The 21,663-nt window shown below is 36.3% G+C and overlaps 4 protein-coding genes across 5 annotated transcripts; 3 read left to right on the forward strand and 1 right to left on the reverse strand.

Annotated features, from left to right (window-relative positions):
- Nucleotides 1-3,962: 3,962 nt before the first annotated feature.
- On the forward strand, nucleotides 3,963-6,874 carry LOC116123108 (nudix hydrolase 2-like). 2 transcript variants are annotated; one of them, XM_031408900.1, is made up of 9 exons: nucleotides 3,963-4,146; nucleotides 4,359-4,585; nucleotides 4,670-4,735; nucleotides 4,834-4,971; nucleotides 5,116-5,193; nucleotides 5,283-5,333; nucleotides 5,449-5,483; nucleotides 5,690-5,798; nucleotides 6,260-6,874. In XM_031408900.1, exons 1-9 carry the CDS (start codon nucleotides 3,996-3,998, stop codon nucleotides 6,470-6,472), a joined length of 1,068 nt encoding a protein of 355 aa, XP_031264760.1. In that variant the 5' UTR covers nucleotides 3,963-3,995; the 3' UTR covers nucleotides 6,473-6,874. The 2 variants fall into 2 exon arrangements, with proteins under 2 accessions (XP_031264760.1, XP_031264761.1); XM_031408901.1 differs by lacking the exon at nucleotides 5,283-5,333.
- A 3,236-nt stretch (nucleotides 6,875-10,110) lies between these two features.
- On the forward strand, nucleotides 10,111-12,582 carry LOC116123132 (nitrile-specifier protein 5-like). The gene is made up of 2 exons (XM_031408935.1): nucleotides 10,111-10,160; nucleotides 11,491-12,582. Exons 1-2 carry the CDS (start codon nucleotides 10,131-10,133, stop codon nucleotides 12,433-12,435), a joined length of 975 nt encoding a protein of 324 aa, XP_031264795.1. The 5' UTR covers nucleotides 10,111-10,130; the 3' UTR covers nucleotides 12,436-12,582.
- Nucleotides 12,583-12,591: 9 nt separating this feature from the next.
- LOC116123133 (probable caffeine synthase 3) lies at nucleotides 12,592-14,133 on the reverse strand. The gene is made up of 4 exons (XM_031408936.1): nucleotides 14,048-14,133; nucleotides 13,556-13,963; nucleotides 13,128-13,403; nucleotides 12,592-13,050 (listed from the first exon to the last, which is right to left on the reverse strand). The coding sequence occupies exons 1-4, from the start codon at nucleotides 14,120-14,122 to the stop codon at nucleotides 12,691-12,693; spliced, it is 1,119 nt and encodes a 372-aa protein (XP_031264796.1). The 5' UTR covers nucleotides 14,123-14,133; the 3' UTR covers nucleotides 12,592-12,690.
- Nucleotides 14,134-17,816: 3,683 nt separating this feature from the next.
- On the forward strand, nucleotides 17,817-20,078 carry LOC116123106 (nudix hydrolase 2-like). Its single transcript, XM_031408898.1, has 9 exons — nucleotides 17,817-18,057; nucleotides 18,256-18,436; nucleotides 18,518-18,583; nucleotides 18,671-18,808; nucleotides 18,931-19,008; nucleotides 19,096-19,146; nucleotides 19,289-19,323; nucleotides 19,441-19,549; nucleotides 19,682-20,078. Exons 2-9 carry the CDS (start codon nucleotides 18,278-18,280, stop codon nucleotides 19,883-19,885), a joined length of 840 nt encoding a protein of 279 aa, XP_031264758.1. The 5' UTR covers nucleotides 17,817-18,057; nucleotides 18,256-18,277; the 3' UTR covers nucleotides 19,886-20,078.
- Nucleotides 20,079-21,663: the final 1,585 nt, after the last annotated feature.

Raw genomic sequence — 21,663 nt, forward strand, 5'->3', positions numbered from 1 at the left:
GTCTAGCACATCAAAGGTCACACCAACACCATTGCAGATTATTTATCCAGACCTAAAACTAAACAAGTCGGTTTCATGAACCCTAGATCCAAACCTCTTCCTTGTTTCATGTTCCAACCATTAACCTAATCCAGTTCATGTTCATCATCTTCTTCACCAAACCATACTTCAGACGTACCTCCTGAATTTGATGACCTTGTTCGAACTGTACCATTGATGAAAATGCTACTACCCTCATGTTTTCTTATCAGATTCAATGTATTGAAAAATGTGGACAATCTATGTATGATATGTTAGGTGTCCATCCAGACTACCCTTTTTCAAAATCTTTTGTTTACCTCTAGGTCTTGATATCATATTTCTAGAAGAATTATTATGGTTCTTTTGGTATATGTTACACCAGTACCACATTGCCATTCAATTCTTGATCCATCATATGCTGAAAATAATTTTCCAATATCAGTCATCCTCAACCCCTGAATTACGCTCTTTAATGACCTTTCTCTGATGGTTCAAAACCCTCGACAAATGGAAATATGTGTTTGCTCATCAGCTTGCCTGGTACAAAGGTCTTATGTCTACCAAATTGGCATGGTCTATCATGTTTTTCCACAGACATCACTCCATCAGATCCGATGGCCTCTATTTTTCTCAGCATCAAGTCACATTTCATCGGTCTTATCCATATGACCTAGTTCATAATATGTTTGACCATCCTGTTGAGATTAGATCAATTTAAAAAATCCTTTTTGAAAAAAATCAGATCATTCTAGATGAAATATGACCATCCTTTCGTGATGATGCTCCATGGGAACTCTTTCCTCCAGCCTATACTAGGAAATTACTCCAAGCCAAATAGACATGCATACGTTCCATCATTGCTCAATTTGATGCCAATTCAGATTATCCAGAATGGTGGTACCCAGACTTGCAGCCAGATACTGTGCAGAAAGAAGAGCTTCAGCAGTTTTGTGATTACTATCTCCATAAATCCAGGCGACAACAGTACATGCATGCACCAAGTACTTCTGTAAAGCAAACATCTCAGATTTTAGACATTTCTTCAGAAACTCATCCAGATACATCTTCCTGACAAATCCCTGTTAACTGGATTCAATCAATGGGTTGTCTCGATTTCTAGGATGAAGACTCGTGGCACGTTACCAACTTGTCAGATGATTAAAGCTCTATGTGTCTTAAAATAGAAGGTTGTGTCATTTATGTAAAATAGGGGTGGACTAAATAGCAATTTGCCCTCTCAATGTAGTATCTTTCGTATGTTGTTTTGTAAAAGTCAAGTATTGTAGGCTAATAAATGTAAAAAAAAAAAAAAAAAAAAAAAAAAAAGAAGGTCAAAAAGTCAAAAAGTTTAGTCATGTATTCAATGACTCATTTATGAGTAGTTGTATACATTTTATCTATAAATAAAGCTTTTTACCTTCTCGGAAGAAGGAGGAACTTTATAAAACTCTTGTTTATTTCTCTTGACCAAGAATCTCTCACTTCTCTCTTTCATATTTTCTCTACACATCTTTACCATAGTTCTTAAATATTTCTTTCATATTTCTAATCTTTCTCTCAACCTCAAGGGTGTTATAATATTCCGATAATGTTACGGATAGCAAAAGATCTCATAAATATTTTAGATTTATGTTCTTTAACATGTTTAATATATATGTTTTTTATTTATGTTCTTGTTCTTCATTTCTGTATATGCTCGTCATTTATATTATTGTTCTTCATTTATGTTATTATTTAATATTCACTAATCCTTTTAGATGATGTAAGAAGTTGTATGGGTGTACGTGTGTATGAGATAAAAGGAGGGTCTTGACCATGATTTCAACTTATTGTTGTGTTGATTGGTTTCGCTTAATAAATTATTATTAAAAGATGGCCTCATCTAATTCTAAAGATTTAGCATTTCAATAATACCATATATTCATCCCAGTATATTGTAATCTAAAGTTTAAAAAGATTTGGGCAAAATTAATTTGACCTTAATGCAATTTGTTTAACGGCAAATACCCAAATGGTTACTTTGACTGAATATTAAAAGGTGAGAGGATTCCATGTAAAAGGGTTTAACTTTGTAACTAGGCTCCCCTATTCGATTAAAAGCAATAAAGCAATAGCATGTTAAATGCCATTCATGGACTGCATAAATAACGTAAGTAACCCATGGAAAGTAAAATCACTTTTTGATTTATGATGAACAAGACGAATAAATGAAGGGTTTTGTAATATTACATTATTTGTAAAGTCTTCAACAAAAAGCAAGGGATTAAATCAATAATGAGAAGAGAAAAGGAGCAGCTTAATTTACCTGAATCAAATCGTCCAAAACTTGGGTGATGTCCAACTTAATTGGTTTAATTGTTGAGGAGTGGGGACCAAGAGGCGTAGCTGCTCTTTCACCAGGAATGAATCTAGCTAGGGTAAAATTATGGAAGGATAAATTTGGGCGGGTTTTAGTGAATTGGGTCGGCTGACCCGAATCCGAACTGTAAATTTTTTTTTGGGCTTTGGCTCAAATTAATAAAGTCGTATCGGTTTGTATCGATATATTTAAGGATTCGAACCAGTACGTAAATTATCATAGGATACATATTAGCGTATCGAAAGGTTTAAGATATACTCTCTGATATGTATTGTTGACGACATGTATTGAATCGTATCGTAAGATATGTATCTCGTATCATAGGATACTAATAACTATGATATCAAAGACTAATTATGCTTAATTGTCGGTGATGGACCTGATGGTTGGTTAATAAAAGTTTTATGCAAATTTTACCTTTAAAACAATTGATCTTCTATTTACTTCATCTTATTATTTAATTTTGTCAGGTTATTTCTTGAAAAATGCCCTCTTTTTTTTTCTAAGTGGGGTGTTTGGGCCAGCTTGCGAGCACCTTAACTAATCCCAACTAATCCATATGGTCATTAAATACCCTACAAATCCAAAGGATCAGGTAAGCCATAATGTTAATATGTTATTATAGTAGATGACCCCAATGTTTAAACCTAGAAACTCAAGAAAGGGAACAAACCATCCATCCTTGAGTGGCCAAGTGGTTGAATAAGGACTCGTAGTGTATTACCGAAGAGGTATTGAGTTCAATTCACCTTGATTGTAATAGGGTGTTTACTCGACTGTTAACTTTAGGGCCTGGTCACCAACCCAAAATAAAAAAAAGAAGGATCAAATATTCTTGATTGTCAGGTCAACCCTTTAGATTTATATAGTACCTTTTAATGCTTTATAAAATGAAAAGTCTTTCATAATGTATTCACAATTTTCATGCTTTAACTAACACATAAATTAGCTAATTATATTTTATTTAAAAAAATTAAGACATAATATATATTATTTTTTAGAAAAATAGTAAATATATATAAAAGTTATTTTAATTTTTTTTAAAATAAGAAATAAAAAAAAAATTGCTCTAGTGCTAAAGTCAATTGGACTCTGGTGTTAGAGTTGACTGGACTTCATTTATATGTTAAAAAAAAAATAAAAACACAGTATAAGTGTGATAATATTAATCAAAATGCCGCAGTAGACCGCGTAATGCCCAGTTGATTTAAAAGCCGCGTCCTGCCTCCCGCTGAAACAACATGAAAATGCCCACCACGAACCAAGAACCCTCTCAACACTTCACTTGTCTAAATTTGCAAAATTCTATTTAAAATCATGAATAAAAAACTGCACCATAAACCAAAGCCACTATCCAATCGTTTTTGTTGACATTAACAAGGGCTTTATATTCCGACGTCTTTCAAGAGAAAGCATACAGTAATTTCTACTCAGCTTCATAATTCAATGTTCAACCAATAATAATTGAAACGTTCAAATATTGAAGCTTACCCTTTTGACACGATATCAATCTTTCTAACCCCTATAAATAATCTCAGCAGATTGTATATAATCATATATTATATATGCATGCATGCCGGAGAGTCTAAGATCTCTATTATTTTGATTTAATTTCATGCAGAGAGTCTTTAGAACCAGCAAGCTATTGCAATACTCTTTCGCCAACAGAAATTCTTTACCATCTTCTGTTACTTCTCCTCTGTTATCAAACACAAATTGCGTTTCTACCACTCCATCATTATCTTCTCGGTTTACCGGTTCAAAAGGTTGACTCATTTTATAAATAATATATGCATGTAAATCTAAATTTCTGATGCAAACTTTTCCCTAGGTGGTTGTTATTAATTTCTGGAAATTTCAGTGGGTTTGGTCATGTTCCTATATTTGTTATGACTTGGATATCACTTTTTTCACCCCATTGGCTTTGCTTGTTTTCAAAGTCTAATGATTAGTCAACTTTCTCTTTTTATTGCTTCAGCACCTCACGAAAGAATCCCATCTCTTATCAGAAACATGCCAGATTCAACAAGTTCATTACCTCTTGAGAAGCCCGTGGTACTTGAAAGTAATGAAGTTCAACATGTTGAATTACTTAACGCAGTTGATGATTTACATGGAGGAGTTACAGTAGACATGGAAAAGCCTATGGACTCCAAGTTGTTTGCTTCTGCGCTTAAATCTTCATTATCATATTGGAGGAAGAAGGTAATGAGTTTATTCATTTTTTAACCAATATAACTTACTGCAAGAGTATATGTATATTCAGTTTGTGACAGTCAAATTTTGCAGGGGAAAAAAGGTGTTTGGATTAAATTGCCCATTGGATTTGCTAATCTTGTTGAACCTGCAGTTCAGGTAATTTAAATAAAATTAATATCTTTTGTCCTTTCGGTTTTCATTCTCTTATACATTTGACTGAGTTTCTTAATCTTGTTCTGCAAAATATTATACAGCAAGGATTCAGATACCACCATGCTGAACCAGATTACTTGATGCTTGTGCACTGGATTCCTGAAATCCCAGATACTCTTCCTGAAAATGCTTCGCATCGCGTTGGTGTTGGTGCCTTTGTCATGAACCATAATAGAGAGGTTCCTCACCTATTCTTATCAGTTATCACCAATCTAATGTTTGTTACTGTCTAATTAAGTCTCAACAATAAATTAAGCTAAAACAAAGATCTTACTTTGTTGGTTAGGGAACTTGTTTTAAGTTGAATTATCGCATTTTGGTAGGTTCTGGTAGTTCAGGAGAGTAGTGGCAAATTCAGAGGTACAGGTGTGTGGAAGCTCCCTACCGGAGTTGTTAATGAGGTGAGTTCATTTGAAAGTATGGTGCTTTTTTATTTTATTTTATTTTAACAAGAACTTTTCCTGAACTAAAATTGTATCACCCACTAAAGGGTGAGGATATTTGTACAGCTGCAGTAAGAGAAGTTAAAGAAGAGACAGGAGTAAGTGTGAAATCAGCAATTTATGGACACAGTACTGAGTTTCAGATTATCTATCTTTTTCTCAGGTTTAACAAAAGCAGAATTATAATTTACCCTTTGCTTCATTTTGTTTCAGGTTGACGCAGAATTTGTGGAAGTTTTGGCCTTCAGGTAGCAACATTTCTTCCTTTGAATTGACGTGTAATTGATTTCCCCTATGCAATTGTCAGCCATTTGACAATCTCTATGCTACTTTTTAAATTTTTCTTTGACAGGCAAAGTCACCAATCATTCTTCCGGCAATCAGATTTATTTTTCTTTGACAGGCAAAGTCACCAATCATTCTTTCGGAAATTAGATTTATTTTTCTTTGACAGGCAAAGTCACCAATCATTCTTCCGGAAATCAGATTTATTTTTCGTTTGCATGCTAAGACCACGCTCTTTTCATATTCAGAAACAAGACTCGGAAATTGAAGCTGCTCAGGTGCTTAATTTCTTTGTAGACAATGATATACATATTGGTTTTAAATGTAAATTGATTGAATTAGCCACTGAACATTTTTGATCTGTTCTTAGTCAAATACAAACTACTTTAGGATTATACACTTTATTTGGAAGGTAAAAAAGAAGGACAATTCTATACTTACAATCCAATCACAAACTTTCTTTTACAATCCTGACCTGACAGCTTGCAATTGATCAGTTGATAATGGGTCTCATCTGCTTAATTAAGAACTGACCAGTTTCGAGCTATCACGTCGAGATTATAAGAAAGTTTGTAAGATTGAGTTGTGAACCCATCTTTATTGCAAAAAGAAAAGCTTACTATTTACTCAAATCTCAATGATCCTAAATGAGAATTGCTTTGATAAGAAACAGTGAACAAGTTTTGATAATCATTAATGAGTAATAAAATTGATTTTGGTTTATGTTTGTGTTTGACAGTGGATGGCAGCTGAGGAGTATGCAGCACAACCATTTGTACGAAAGCATAGACTGTTTAATTATGTAGCCAAAATATGCTTAACGAAGTCAGAGAAGGACTATGCAGGGTTTTCTCCCTTATCTACAACCACAACTTCAGGTAAAACCAGCTACTTGTATTTCAACAACCGAGATTGTCACCCTCTCACAACCAATAATCCATCGCCACCATAAAGCTTCATTTCTGCTTCTGCAATCTCAAGAGCCAATACAATTTAAAAAGCAATGGTACAACATAAAAGGTTTTTTTTTTTATTCTTCTTTTCAAAGAAATTTTGTTGGTCTCCTGCGGTTTAGACTAGAAGATTTTCCTAGTTTGAAGAAATAAGTGGTAATCTTTTCTGAAGTTTTGAATATTTTGAGAAAGTTTCTTTGAAATTTCCTAATTTTTGTAACCACAGAGAAAAACTCTGCATTTTTCCTATCTTGGATTATCCGTTACGTGGTGTTAAGTGAAGGCGAATAAAGTTTACGATTGATTTTTGTTTAACCGCACAGTAAACCTTAACAGGGGTCACAGAAATTCTTTCGTTCCTCTAGTAAATGCTTTGTGCTATTTATCATTGAATTATCAACCTGGAGTATCAGTCTTGTCATTCATTCGTACCTTACATAAAACTATAATATTGAAATAATACTTGTAACATATATGAACCCAACATTCTATTCTATCTCAACTAAATACTATACTGTTACAAATCTTCAACTACATTATTAGAAAATATACCAGTCGATGTTACATATAAAATCCTCTAAAAGGCTCCATGGTAATAATTAAATAATTCCTCCATGTCACTTCTCAGTAGGCCTGTGTGCATGCTCTTTTGGCCTTAATACCATTACGCCAAAGGCAAAAAGGAGAAAGAATATAAAAGTTATAAAAAATATGGTAGGAAGAATTCTGTCCAGCAATTACTCAGACAAATAAAACTTGATTCCTTCTCAATACCCCTATCATAAAGGGAATGGAGTCAGAACTCAGAATAATTAATTTAAATAGCAATATATATATATATATATAAACATGGGTCATCCAGCACTATCTCTCATAAAAATTTCAGATAAAAAATGGAGATGGAAAGAGTTAGGAATTAGGATATTGTATTATATAATATGTAGACGTCCATTGCTAGTGGAGGTATTAACTGGTGATTAATAGTTGAGTAAACGACATGTACCCACCCAAGGTTTCACGAAACTACAAGTTACCACCCCTAGTTTCATAAATTCCAGATTCCCACCCAAAAACCAACAATGTTAAAGATTTTTTAGGATCTGACACAAGATGGAAGAACTATTACCATATTGCCCTCAATAAATAAATAAATAAATTGTTTTTTTTTTAACCCCCGCATATGACCCATCACCAAATCGCCCACCAAAACACGACCAACGATGAAACTCCACAACCCAAACCAACAACTAGAAATCCCCAAGAAAACCAACCAAAGCCATTGCGCTTCAGCGGCGGCGCTGACTAGGCTATACCTGCTAGAATCTGACCTCAAGAACGAAGCAAGAAGTGACGACAATTGCAATCAATCCTGGCAATGTCATGTCGGTGGTTTTTGCCGCTTTTCGATGCCAAATCGTAGTCGTTACCTTCCTTGTTCGCCGACTAACCAGAAGCAGCAAAGCGCTCCTGTTTCCGTTGCTGATCTACCACCAAGACTGCAGTTGCACTGCCCTCCACAAAGCCAGATTGGGCCGCCTTCAATCGCTGAATGTAGTTGCTAACCAAATGCACAGCTGTTTTCAAATTGAAAGAAGTGGTTGCAAATAAGCCCTACGCACCCACCGCCATATATTTCCTTTGAATTTTCAAATTTTCTGTTGTTTTTCCCCTCCTGAAATTTGGATTGTGATGTGGATTATGTGTTAGAGTCTGTAGTTGTGGTTTGTTGAATTGAGTTTTGAAATGATTTGTGGGAGAGTCAATGGCTTTTTTTTCTTCTGTAGTTCTGGTGTCAGTTAGCGGCTATGAATTGGGTTTTTTTCCGATTGTTTTGTTGTGAAATTTGTGTAGTTGTGGTTTTGTTTAATTGAGTTTGGAAACAATTTCCCTCTTTGAAATTTAGAGATGATGCGTGGATTGTGCTAGGGAGGAATTGAAGGATTCTGGACATTGAGAGGGGAGTTGCTTGGCATGGTGACGAAGAAGAGATGATAGGCATTGTTTTAAAACCCAGACCGGAGAGCAATCCATTTTGCTGTTCGGGTCACGGGTCAACCGGTTGGACCAATGATATCATCGACAATTTTAATTTTAAAAAATTTCATATTAATCCTTTAAATTTTAATATCTAGCAAAAATTCCCCTAAAAAGTTTAAGTAATCCCTAAAATTTTTATTTATTTCAAAAATATCCCAAAAATTTACTAATTAATCCTTAAACTTTTACATATCTCTAAAACACCCCTATAAATTTATTAACCCTTATAATTTTAAAATATTATAAAAACCCCCTATGACCTAAACCGGACCGGAAAAGTTGTCGGGTCCTGGTCCAGTTTTTAAAACAAAGATGAGAGGAAGAAGAAAGTGGAAAGCAAAGGACCATTTTACCCTTGATCATTAAATTAAACGGTTTTATGTTAATTTAAGAGTGAGAATCTGGAATTTATGAAACCAGGGGTGGGAACTTGGCATTTTGCGAAAATTTGGGTGGGAACAGGTCGTTTACTCTTAGTGGTTTTAGTATTAGCTTCCGAATACCGCTTACGCAAGAGCACCCGCACCTACACATCCCATGCCTTGTTCTAAATTAATTAATGGCCGAACGACTTCCACCTACCCAAAGTTTGGCATAAAGACAGATTGATACCCAAAAGGTTTGGAAATGATAAACAAATACTTTCTATCATATTCTGTTAGGAATTTTTGTCTGCTAAAAGACAGTATAGAAATTTCATCTACAGTCACGAAATTTTTAAATTTTAAATCTTTTTCTCCGTATCCATTCTCACTCCAAGCCCGTTTGCACAGCCCTCTTACGTCATCGATCGATTTTTTGACCACATTTAGCATTTTTCTGCGAAGTTCGGTGATAAACAGTGGCATTGAACCTTGCTGGCGCGCGTTGGGAATGGAGATCGATGGGTATTCTAGTTTTTCACTATTTTTGTCTTTTAGTAGACTAACAGAACATAACGAAAAGTGGGTGATTGTCATTTCCAAACCTTTTGGGTACCACTTTGTCTTTACAGCAAACTTTGGGTATGTGTAAGTAGTTCCCCCTTAATTAATCTAAACAACCTTTTCTAATGACAACAGTTTAGAGGGCATATATTTAAGTTACCCAACCAGATGTCTTTTGTATGTCTTGGTACGATGAAACCTAAACCTTCTGATGATTAATGTCCATAGCTAGTGAAGGCATTAGCCATTATGTGCAATTTGCACAACAGTATTGTATTATATAATATAATGTCCATAGCTAGTGAAGGTATTAACTGGTGATTAATGGTTTTAGTATTAGCTTCCAAATACAGCTTACGTAAGAGCACCTGCACCTGCACCTGCACCTGCACATCCCATGCCTTGTTCTAAATTAATTAAATCTAAACAACCTTTTCTAATGACAACAGTTTAGAGGGCATATATGTAAGTTACCCAACCAGATGTCTTCTGTATGTATTGGCATTTGGTACGATGAAACCTCATCCTTCAGATGATCAATGATATAATTCTATATTTCTATGTCTCTTGATCTTCCTTTTTTGCCCTCATTGACTGCTTAAGGTTTCTTTATAAATTTTAACATTCAATGGATTTTAGTTTCAAGTTGGAACTGAGTGAGTGTGTCCAGATTCGCGATCTTTTTAAAGTGATTATGGCTTCGATGCAAGGCAATTGGGTCAAGGTTTGCTTTAATATTCTTTAGCAAAACTTAACATTTTTCATTCGGTTCAATATGCTTTTAATTTAATTGCTTCTTCATCAATCCAACTAGGTGGGTGTGGTTTTATTTTTGTGTAAGGAATTCTTGTAAAAATTTCATGGAAACAGAGTATCTAATCTTTTTTTCTGATTTTGAGCATGCAACCTTTTTAGTTATTTGGTTTTATCATTCCTTTTAGGGAAATTTTCTAAATTTCTTGGAAACCAGGATTTTTCTGAAGAATTTTCTTATTTGTAGATTCCAGGCTTTTTCTGAATGTTGAGTTTGTTTAGTTTGATTGTGCTTTGTAAGGAATTTCTGTAAATTTCTTGGAAACCAAGAGTATGTAAATTTTAACTTGCGGGCTTTTTCAGACTGCTGAAATTGTTTGGCTTTTTCTTCATTTTGGGAATCTAGTAATTTCATGGAATCTAAAGCCTTCTCTAATCTTAACTTGCAAGCTTTCTCTTTGTTGATTTGATTATTGATCTCTTTGTTCCTTTAATCAAACACTTAAAGTAGTAGTTGAATGGGATTTTCAAGTTAGTTTCGTTTTATGCTTTTTGTTTTCCTCTTAGCTTTAATTGTCTAGTATTAATCGACATTTCTTGGCTTTTACTTGGCTCTTTTGATAGAGATATGTTTAAAATTGGGTTTAGTCAGTAAGCAAATGTTGAAACAAGATTACAGGATAAGCTGAGGAGAAGATAAAAATGAAATATCAAATTAAAGCATATAAAACTTAGGCATCAGTGGATCTTGAAGTCAATGAAGAAATCCATGGATATTCTTTACAAATGATCTTGTTTGGTGTACTAATAAAATTACATTTACAACTTTTTCATATCACCTTTTTATATAACTCTGATGTGATAGTTTGTGATTGGTTAGTTCGTATTTAGACAAACGAGACTCATTACAAGTTGACTAATGAAAAAGTTGTTGCTCTTGTTTACATCCACTTCTTTTCTCAGTTGTTTCCCCTCAAAATGTACAATGACAGTTTCTTCTCTTGTTGGTTGTGGTGCATATTCTCATTGAAAACCATAACATTGATATTCTTTTTCTTTTTATCATTCCTTATACAATGGACAACCACCATATCAAGTCATCATGACAAAGATATTGCCTCTAATAACTTAATTACAAATTCATTGGGCCTAATCAGTTGACTTCATAGTTTATACTACATGATTCCTCTCAATCATCCACATTTATTTAGTTTGACCATTTCTGGTCTTGTTGCAATAACATTCTCAACACTCTGAGCAACCAAGTTTAGTTCAACTTAGCCTTCGTAATTTTATTTCAGCTTGACCAAAAAGGGACTGGGCCTGGAGCCAGAAGCTCTCATGCCATAGCACTAGTAGGACAAAAAATCTATGCCTTTGGTGGCGAGTTCACGCCACGAGTCCCGGTTGACAACAAGCTCCATATCTTTGACCTTGAAACCCTAACATGGTCTGTGGCGGATGTAACCGAGGATGTCCCTCCACCACGTGTTGGTGTCACAATGGCAGCTGTTGGAAAAACCATCTATGTATTTGGTGGTAGAGATGGTACACATAAAGAGCTGAATGAACTCTACTCTTTTGATACATCTACAAGTAAGTGGACCCTACTATCTAGCGCTGATGCTGGGCCGCCTCATCGGAGCTACCACTCAATGACTGCTGATGATCGCCATGTGTACATTTTCGGTGGTTGTGGTGTTTCTGGCCGGCTGAATGATTTATGGGCATTTGATGTTGTTGATCAAAAGTGGATCAAATATCCAACGCCAGGGGACAATTGCAAGGGTAGAGGCGGGCCTGGGTTGGTTGTGGCCCAAGGGAAAATATGGGTTGTATATGGTTTCGCGGGAGTGGAAGTGGATGATGTTCATTGCTTTGATCCAGCCCATGGACAGTGGTCCCAAGTTGAGACGAGTGGTGAAAAGCCCACGGCCCGCAGTGTGTTTTCTACTGTTGGGATTGGAAAATACATAATTGTATATGGTGGAGAAATTGACCCGAGTGACTTGGGTCACATGGGAGCAGGAAAATTTTCTGGTGAACTTTATTCATTGGACACGGAAACATTAGTGTGGACACGGTGGGATGATGGGCAGGACTCGAATATTCATCCAGGACCTCGCGGCTGGTGTGCTTTTGCAGGTGGGTGTCGGGATGGCAAACAAGGGCTATTGGTATATGGTGGCAATTCTCCCAGCAATGATCGGCTTGAAGACATTTTCTTCCTCACTCCTTCCCTCTAATTTATATGATGAGTAATGGTGTTGTAACTATGATTATGAACTCTGGAGTGTTTAGTGGCAGCTTGCTTATCAAGTGTCTTGTAGAAGTTTCTTACTGTTTGTTTCGTGGATGATTGCTTTATGAACTCAACCTTTGCTTGATTTGCTCATATGTAATGTTTGAACTCATAAAAAATTATTATATTACAAACTAAAACATTTCCAAGATGATTAGAAAAACAATGATTGATAACGCAATAAGATAAAACACATAAATCATTTCTTTGTTAAGGAAATGATCACATTTGTGTATACTCCTAGCCCCTTTTCCATGCAATCTGCAACCCTGATAGAAAGTCTCTGGAATAAATCATCCAGTATGTCATTTCCACAGTGGCTAACTAGAATGGGCTCTAGTACAGGTCTGGACTTCATTGCCACTTGCTTGCCTCTTGTATACTTTCCCTCTAAGCTATTTTCACCATTGTTAGACCCTGCATCCCAACTTAGCTCAAACGTTTCGAGTAGATTGATATAGTAGGATTCTTCTCTTTGAATCACATATCTTATTTCTTCAAGCGAAGGTGCATATATTGGCATATTGAATGCGTCTAATTTCGATTCTTCAACTACTCCCTACAACAGAGAAAGAAATGTATAAATCATATCTAACATGCCTCGTATACAGATATATAAGAGTAAAAGATGGATACCTCTAAGACCATTTCGTGCAATGTCTGTCCAATTAACTCCAAAAGTATAGGGCGATAATTCTTCAAAGATTCATCCTTTGATTGACTGCCCCCAAGTGTAAGGATCATACGGCCTCCAGTAATCAACTCTTGTGAACGTAACTTGAGAAATGTTGTGAAATCTTTCTCAAATTGATCCAAGTATGCCTTGTGCACACCAGGTGGACTTGTTCTTGTTGGAAAAATATTCCATATGTTCACCGGAATCGACATTTCACTTACCAGCCCTTCAGGTACCTCATAATAATTGAAAAAATAGTCTTATTACAGGTTATATATGTGAGCTCAAATTTATCAATTAGCAAGGAAAAAACCAACTCATATGTGGGTTGATTCAATTATATCATGTCAAATTAATAATCATTTGATTAAAAAAACCTTAATTGTACCTTAGAGAGCCAGTGGAGGCTGTAAGAGGAGAAAACAAAGTGAAGGAAACGAGGAGGAAATAGTCTCCCATAGAAAGATCCGGCCACTGCAGCAATGAAACATGACAAAAACTCATTTTGATTCTCCCCATTCTTCAGTCTCTCATAAAACCCTGGAAGTGATTTAAAAATTGTGTTGAAATCATTTCCAGGAAGATCATTGAGAAAGACGTGCAATACAGGTGGCTTTCGGTTCAAGCTGTGACAGGTTTTGTGAAGGGCATCTAAAATTTCCCATGTAGGCAAAAGTGCGTTAGGCCCTGTAGAGCACCCCATATCTGTAAATCTGATGCAGTCTGGGAAGTTATTGCAATAGAATTCAGTCATGGTTTCTTGTAGCAGGGGCTTAGCTTTCAAGATGGCCTCTTTCTAAAAGATGATGATGCAATTGATCAGTGAATAAATAACAGAGGGCAAAAAAGAGAGAAAGGGAGAGGAATTGATCCGACTGACCTGTTGTGAAGAGTTGTTAGCATAGCTGTTATCTCCATCTCCTCCATTCATATGTAGAACTTTCTCTAACTCCATTATTGCCTTATGTCTTAACACCTCACGCATCAAACCACCAAGTTCTAGAAAAAGCTGCTCTTTGGGATCGTCGTTTGATTATTATGGAGACGTGTAAGATTAGGATTATATATAACTGTTGATTAACATACAAAGTTAAGTTTTGATTAAAGTCACGGCAGCTCCCATTAAATCAATTAATGACGTATTTCTAGCGAAGGCAATAATTGTTGTCCTTATCAGGAACAGTTTCTCAACCAATCCAGGGCCGATGTGTACTTGCAGTTGCAGATAAGCTAAACAAGATCAACAATGGGCCAAATGTAATCACACTTTTTACTCCATTTTTACATTTTAGTCGGCACCTTTAATAGAATATATACATTCCTTTAAGTGTCTTAAAGTTTTAAAGGAAACTACTTTAAATAAATTGACAGTTGGTAGGGATGAGGATGACATCCAACAGAACTGTATATCAATTGACATAAAGCTCAAACATGATTCACAGAAGCACGAAAGAGTAACACCAGACAAAGCTTACAAATTAGAATTTAATGCAGTTTACACATTCGGATATGCTCCAGCCTCCATTTCTAAGTGCTCGGTTACTTTGATTGAAAATCTTTGAAACAAATCATCCATGATGGCTTTCCCAAAATGATTTACAAGAAGTGACTCTACTGCTGCTCTTGAACGATCTGCAACTTGATTGCCTCCCGCGTACTTGTCTAACTCTAAGCCTTTTTGTTATCATTGTCAAAATTTTGGACCCAACTTAGATGGAATGTTTGAAGCTGATGGATGTTAAACGATCCTTCTTTCTCAATAATATGCCTTACTTCTTCAGCAGAAGGTGCATAGAACGGCATATTGAATGAATCCAATCTTGATTCTTCAATCAGCCCCTGAATTTGAGTTATATATAAAATAATGTTATGATCTCAGCTGGCATGACATATAAATGATTGTTTTCGTAGAAACCATAGTTTTGTTATTATTATTAGAATGCCCACATCAGAGATATTGTTGCTTACGCTCACTAATTAGCCCGCGCTTAAAAGTTAAAACCATGGTTTTAAAACCTGGGCCGGATTGATCGGTTTGACTGGTCTGATCGGGAACCAACCCCTTCTCTGGTCTGAGGACACTCTAAACTTGATTTTAGCCATTGGCTCGGATTGACCGCAGTTGAACTGGCAGAACAGTGTTGAGCTGCCATTTCAATTGCCAGGTCAAAGAACCAATCAACTCTCACTGACTATTTTGCTATTTTCCGACAGATTTTGCATCCAAAATCACGGAAAACACCTTCGAACCAACCCCATTTTGGCCTGATTTCGTCACCCTCACCTTCGCCAAATCTGGGTTTCTTCTTCGCGCTGCACGACCTTTAGCCGTCCACACCATATTGTCTACTTAGCACCGACACCATCTCACCAGCTTGCCATCTCCACCAGACAACTCCCCTCGTTTATGGTGGGTTTGTTGTGGCGGATGTTGGTGTTTTGTGGTGGATTAGGTTTTTCGTGGGGACATGGTGGTGATTTGTCCAGCGTTAGGTTGATCTGGGGTGGATTGCAATTGCAGAGGCTAGGGTTTCTTGGCCAGATTGTAAGGGTGTATTTATTAGATTTTAAACCTATAGAGACTGGTGTATAATTTTTCAAGTGTCTATCATTAATTTTCATACTAAGGTTTTTTTGTTGACGTCATCGGTCTGACCCACCAGTTAGACCACACAACCCAAAGACTGGCTCCTAGGCTCGATCCAACTATTAAAACATTGCTTAAAACATAATTTACACATTTTTCTCCAAAATGATAAAGTGGTCCCATCCAATATAAAAGGGGACTTTATTAAAGTAGATTTCGCTCGTCTTCTCCTTAACCAAACAATTAATTCGACTAGGGGACAATCTAATCGAAGTGTCACCTTTGATCCTTCAATTCTTATTGTATTTCGAATTTTTCATTAATTGATGAAAATAAGGGTATAGACTCTACTGATTTTCCGAGCCAACGTTAACTAAGGTGAAATCCTCTTTATTACAAATATCTAAATCAAAATATAATATATAGCTGCCATTATTGTAATTCTCAAGAGCCCTTTTAATTAACTAGCCAACAATCAATACCCGAACACTTGTATCCTCAATGCACACAGAAAAAGTGAGAGTTACCTCGGAAGCCAAATCATTTGCAACCATCCCTAATAGCTCGCAAAGACTAGGGTTGTGTTTATCATCAGCCATTTGTGGAAGGACCATGCGGCCTCCAGTTTTCAACTCTTCCAACCGTAATTTGAGGAATAATGTAGAATCATTCTCAGATTGATCGGAGTACGCCTTGTGAACATAAACATCTTCTTCACCATTTATCTTGCACTGAGGTCAGGAAGATAATCGATATCTTTTGTAGTTTGTACTTGGTAAAAATTTTGATGGGATGAGGTAGAGGTGATTGGTGAGGCTGGGGCTGGGAACTGGGGTTAGTTTTTTTTTTCAAATGTTTTTATTTATTATATTACCTAATTTTTATATATACTGTGTTTTAACTTTAACTTTATTATTTCTTTTATCTTTTTTATTATTAAATTAAAAAAAGAGTGATGGTATTGGTCCCCGCTTGATTGATATATTAAATGAAGATAAAAAAAATAAGAAGAATAATATATATAAAACAAAGATTAAGTATAACATTAGTAAAAATATAAAACAAAGAGTTATTTTGTAAATGGAAAGGGTTTATTTAGACATTTAGATATGTTTAAAATATTAATGTAGTAAATTTAGAGGTGAGTTTATTAAGATCAATTATGGACCAATAGCATTACTCTTTTAAGAGTGTAATTAAAAATTTCGCAAAGTTATTCACTTACTTGTACAAAAGGACAAAAATGCCGTTACACCATTTAATGGAGAAAAAGGGCCTGAGGTAGCTTTTCTTGGTTTTGTTGGCCGTAGTTAATAAACTTTGTCAAAGATCAGGGATGAAAATGTCATTAATTAAGTCCCGCCTGCTGCCATTGTCAAACATGTTGCCTCTTGAGAAGAAACCTCTCATCGCCTGCAACTGCAACTTTAATTAATTCCCATTCACCTAAAGTCTCTTACCACGTTATTCATGCAATATAATCTAGGCCTAAATTTTTTTAGGATAGAACCAGAACCAACGGATACTCGAGGTGTCAGTTTCGATTCCTAACCAGAACTGACTCTCACAAGGTCGATTTCGATTCCAAAATTTGTGGAATCGACATTGTACGAGTTAGCGTCTGGATTTACTGCTTCAAGAACTAGACCCGAACCTGGGAATTGGAACTGGAGCGGAGGACCGAGTACTTGATATGGAACCTACGGGTTTTTAGAGTGTATTTGTAATTTCTGTTAATAGTGGGGGATTTGTAATTTTCATAGGATATATTTGTTATTTTTTCGAGTAAGAAGGGTATATTATAATTTTGTGAACAGTGTTGGACTCGGACGACACAAACAATCGGAACCAAAACCGAACAGGTTCCTTTCCAATTCCTAAATCCTAGGAACCCTCGAGTCGGCTCCGGTTCCAAGGGATTAGACTGGACACCCAGAGCTGCTCACCACTAAATTATTATCATGGTGTTATATTTACATTTATATTAAAATTAAATATATAACAAATTAACAAGCAGATATTTTAATTGAATGAAACGTGGACGCTGCGCAACAAATTGTTCTTCTCTTCGACTTGTTCTTTGTATTTTTAGTCGTACCCTTTATACTAAACAATATATATGGTAACTTCTGCGTGGCTTCAGCCAAGTTGAATCAATCTTCAACGAAGGACCGTTCAGAACTGGCAGACCGCCAGACCCGACTGTTATGCTTTCTAATTAAGAGTCCAAGGTCTCTTTTGAAGCAGAAAGTCTTAGAGCCAATACGCTATTTCACCATCTACCTGCTTTACCGGTTAGAAAGGTTCTGTATCTTTTTAGAAATTATGCCTGGAAATTTTTCTTGCGATGCTAAATTAACGCGTGTTTAGGTTTTGTCTTTGTGGAAATTTTACTGGGTCTGCTCATAGATAATCCAAAAGTGTTGTGATATAACCTGTCTCTTCCATTGGTTTGCTTATTTCTAAGTCTTAACGATTAAAGTATTTTAATTGCTCTGTAGAATCACAATTCTTACCAAAAACATGTCAAATTCAACAAGTTCATCTTCGCTTGAGAGGCAGTTGGTACTTGATGCAGATGAAGATTCATATGGAGGAGTTACTGTAAACATGGAAAAGCCTATGGATTCCAAGGTGTTCACTTCTGTGCTTAGAACATCATTATCATATTGGAGGCAACAGGTAATTGGCTTATTAATTTTAACCAATATAAAGAGTGGTTTTTTTTTTTTAATTACAGTTTGTGACGGTAACATTTTGCAGAGGAAGAGGGGTGTTTGGATTAAATTGCCAATTCATCTGGCAAATCTTGTGGAACCCACAGTTCAAGTAATTAAACACAATTTATCTTAATTGTCTCTCTTCCACTTTCTTTTATCTTTTGCGATTCTTAATTTTTATCTGGAAATTGAGCAGGAAGGGTTTAGGTACCACCATGCCGAACCAGATTACTTGATGCTTGTGTATTGGATTCCTAAAACTTCTGATACCATTCCTACAAATTCTTCGCATCGTATTGGAGTTTGTGCTTTTGTCCTGAACGATAAGAGAGAGGTACGGACCATACACCTTCTGATCAGTAGATCGATCAGATGTTTATTAGTCTCAACCATACGTTAAGGTGATGGTTTATTGGTGAGAGGACTTTTGAAATTGAATTATTCCGTCTTTGGTAGGTTCTCGTAGTTAAGGAGAGGTCTGGACAATTCGGAGGTACAGACGTATGGAAGTTTCCTACAGGAGTTGCGGAGGAGGTGGGTTCATTAGAAAGCATGGTGCCTTTGAATTTTCTCTTTTTAATTATTTAATAATTAGAAGAGCTGAAATTTTATTATCCACAGGGTGAGGATATCTGGACAGCTGCAATTAGAGAAGTTAAAGAAGAGACAGGAGTAAGTATTTTTAATCTACTCATTCTTAGACACAATCAAGTATCAAATTTGTGAGCTATACATATATTTGTGTATATTTGCTTTCTGCGATGTTCCAAACTCATGATAAAATTCTATTATTATTTGCTTTATTTTGCTTCAGGTTGATACAGAATTTGTTGAAGTTTTAGCCTTCAGGTAAAAACATTTCTTCATTTCAATTGATGATCCCCTCTGTCTTTTTTCGCAACATTGTCGATATTGATTACTTACGTGTTCCCTATTTCTCCAAATTCTACAACTCTTGACATACAGGCAAAGCCACCGTGCATTCTTTCGAAAATCGGATTTGATGTTTGTTTGCATGCTACGACCTTGCTCCTCTGACATTCAAAAACAAGATTCAGAAATTGAAGCTGCTCAGGTACTTTCTTGAACAAACTAATATACTAAATGCTTTTGGCTATTAGTTACGTTTGTGAGATATTAGATTTTTAATCATCAACCAAAAAGTCTTAAGATCATAACATGATATTTTTTTCTTTCCCTTTTGCAGTGGATGGCCGCTGAGGATTATGCCGCCCAATCATTTGTACGCCAACATGAACAATTCAACTATGTTGCCAAAATATGCTTAACAAAATCAGAAAAGGCGTATGCTGGTTTTTCTCCGATTCCAGCACTCTCATCCTCTGGTAAAATAAACTACTTGTATTTCAACCACCGGGATTGTGACCTATCTATCGACCAAAGCCAGTAATCAATCGGTAGCATAATTAAGGTTCATTTGTTGATTGTTGTTCTGCCAATTGTATTGTCCACAAGCAAAAAGTTAATCTAATAGAAGAACCATTCTATAAGGAGTTGGTTTTGCTGCAAGAAAATTAGGTTGAATATCAGATTCTCCTAATCTTAAAAAAAAAAAAAAAAAAAAAAAAAAAAAAAAAAAAAAAGGAATATCTTGCAAAATTACATTCTCCAAAATGTCTTCTTTATTTTCATGTTCTGTTTGTGAAGTGAAGGTGCCGCACATACCAGGAAACAACCAGATGACTGCTGGGCACCCTAAAAATATATAATATAGAAGTCAATGAACCGCGTTTTGTTTTCATTTGTGAGCTATATTTTTTATTAGGGGCGGTGTGGGCCTGTATCTTCGTCAATTTAGTTCACAAATCACAACCCCCTGTTTACGATGATGCCATTAATTAATAATGAATGAACGTGATTTAGAGTAAGTATAAACATTTTCTTTTGTATTTTATTATTATTTTTGCTAAGAAAGAGCTCCAATTTTGTAATGGAAATCCACTTATATGACAATTAAAGAATATTAAGCTATTATGCCTGGAAAAGTAGGGCTGACGTAGAACCCTGTTAGCGTAAGCAATAAGAGCTTAGGTAAGTCTTGCAGCCATTTAGACGCAACCACGTTGCACGCTGATGCTAGCTGTATGCTCCTGTCAGTGCAGTGGGAGTGCGCCAGACTGGTGAAAGGTTGGAGGCGATCCACGTGTCCAATCCCTGCAAGAGTCGAGTAAATCACTCGAGCAAGTGAACAACGAGACACAATGAACGATTTGCACGACAATTTGACCTACTCCCTGATTTAGTAATCATTACCTCAATTCATCCCACTATAAATAGAGGGATCCTCTCCCGTTTGTGGGATTAGCTAATTTCTCTCTGGAATAACATATATACTCTCTTTCTTTCTCCCTCTCTCTCTCTCTCTCTCTCTCTCTCTCTCTTGTAATCTCTTGTAAGTCAGCTCGCTGAATGCAACTTGATCTCAAATATATTAATACGATACCAGTGGATGTAGGATTCGCTTTCTTAAGCATCCGAACCACTTTAAACACTGTTTTTCGTCTTCTATTCAGTTCAATACCCCCATACATGTGTGTCATCTGAGTCAGCTCAGCATTTCTCACGTACATTTAGTTGGTGTCAAAATCAAGCATCAACAGTTTGGCGCTAGAAGGAGGGCCTGATTTAGTATTCGTCCTTAATCAGGAGAATCTCTAACTAATCGATCCCACCAACAGCAAATGGCTCGTCGATTTGAACCTGAGCGAACCAATCATGGTGAGGAAGAGATCCCCTAGGTACAAGAGGACACTTCTTCTGAAGTGCCCTTAGTCCCGCAAAATCTTGTGAGGGATATCCCTTCAAGCTCACGGCTTGATCCATCCGTCATGAGCTACTTGGAGAGGTTCAACAATACTCTCTAAACGGTCAACCAAAGGCTGGATCGCTTGGATCAGGTCGCACCACCCGAATCAAATGAGGCATGCCATCGCCAAAAACGCCTGCAGGTCGCATGAAAGCGCAAAAAAGGGCAATAGCCCATGCCGCACGCACTGTAGCGCGTCAAAGAAAGGGAAAGCATGTGACGAACAACGGGCCTAGAGGCTTCGAGGGACCAGCGAACACCGATCGCACCGCAGGTAGAATACCCGTGGCACGCTGACTCAGTGACATGTCGCGGCCAGAGTTGTTCCTCGCAAAATCGCGCGAGCACTCCCATAAAAGTGC

This window comes from Pistacia vera, unplaced genomic scaffold (genome assembly GCF_008641045.1).
Source record: "Pistacia vera cultivar Batoury unplaced genomic scaffold, PisVer_v2 Contig140, whole genome shotgun sequence".
NCBI lineage: Eukaryota > Viridiplantae > Streptophyta > Magnoliopsida > Sapindales > Anacardiaceae > Pistacia > Pistacia vera.

Coding starts and splice junctions, on each gene's coding strand:
- LOC116123108 (XM_031408900.1), top strand. CDS start 3,996: ATGCAGAGAGTCTTTAGAACCAGCAAGCTATTGCAATACTCTTTCGCC. Junction 5,484..5,689: donor GTGGAAGTTTTGGCCTTCAG/GTAGCAACATTT, acceptor TTTCTTTGACAG/GCAAAGTCACCAATCATTCT. Junction 5,799..6,259: donor CGGAAATTGAAGCTGCTCAG/GTGCTTAATTTC, acceptor TGTGTTTGACAG/TGGATGGCAGCTGAGGAGTA.
- LOC116123106 (XM_031408898.1), top strand. CDS start 18,278: ATGTCAAATTCAACAAGTTCATCTTCGCTTGAGAGGCAGTTGGTACTT. Junction 19,009..19,095: donor CTACAGGAGTTGCGGAGGAG/GTGGGTTCATTA, acceptor TATTATCCACAG/GGTGAGGATATCTGGACAGC. Junction 19,550..19,681: donor CAGAAATTGAAGCTGCTCAG/GTACTTTCTTGA, acceptor TCCCTTTTGCAG/TGGATGGCCGCTGAGGATTA.
- LOC116123133 (XM_031408936.1), bottom strand. CDS start 14,122: ATGGAGTTAGAGAAAGTTCTACATATGAATGGAGGAGATGGAGATAAC. Junction 13,964..14,047: donor CTAACAACTCTTCACAACAG/GTCAGTCGGATC, acceptor ATCATCTTTTAG/AAAGAGGCCATCTTGAAAGC. Junction 13,404..13,555: donor GCCTCCACTGGCTCTCTAAG/GTACAATTAAGG, acceptor AATTATTATGAG/GTACCTGAAGGGCTGGTAAG.
- LOC116123132 (XM_031408935.1), top strand. CDS start 10,131: ATGGCTTCGATGCAAGGCAATTGGGTCAAG. Junction 10,161..11,490: donor TGCAAGGCAATTGGGTCAAG/GTTTGCTTTAAT, acceptor ATTTTATTTCAG/CTTGACCAAAAAGGGACTGG.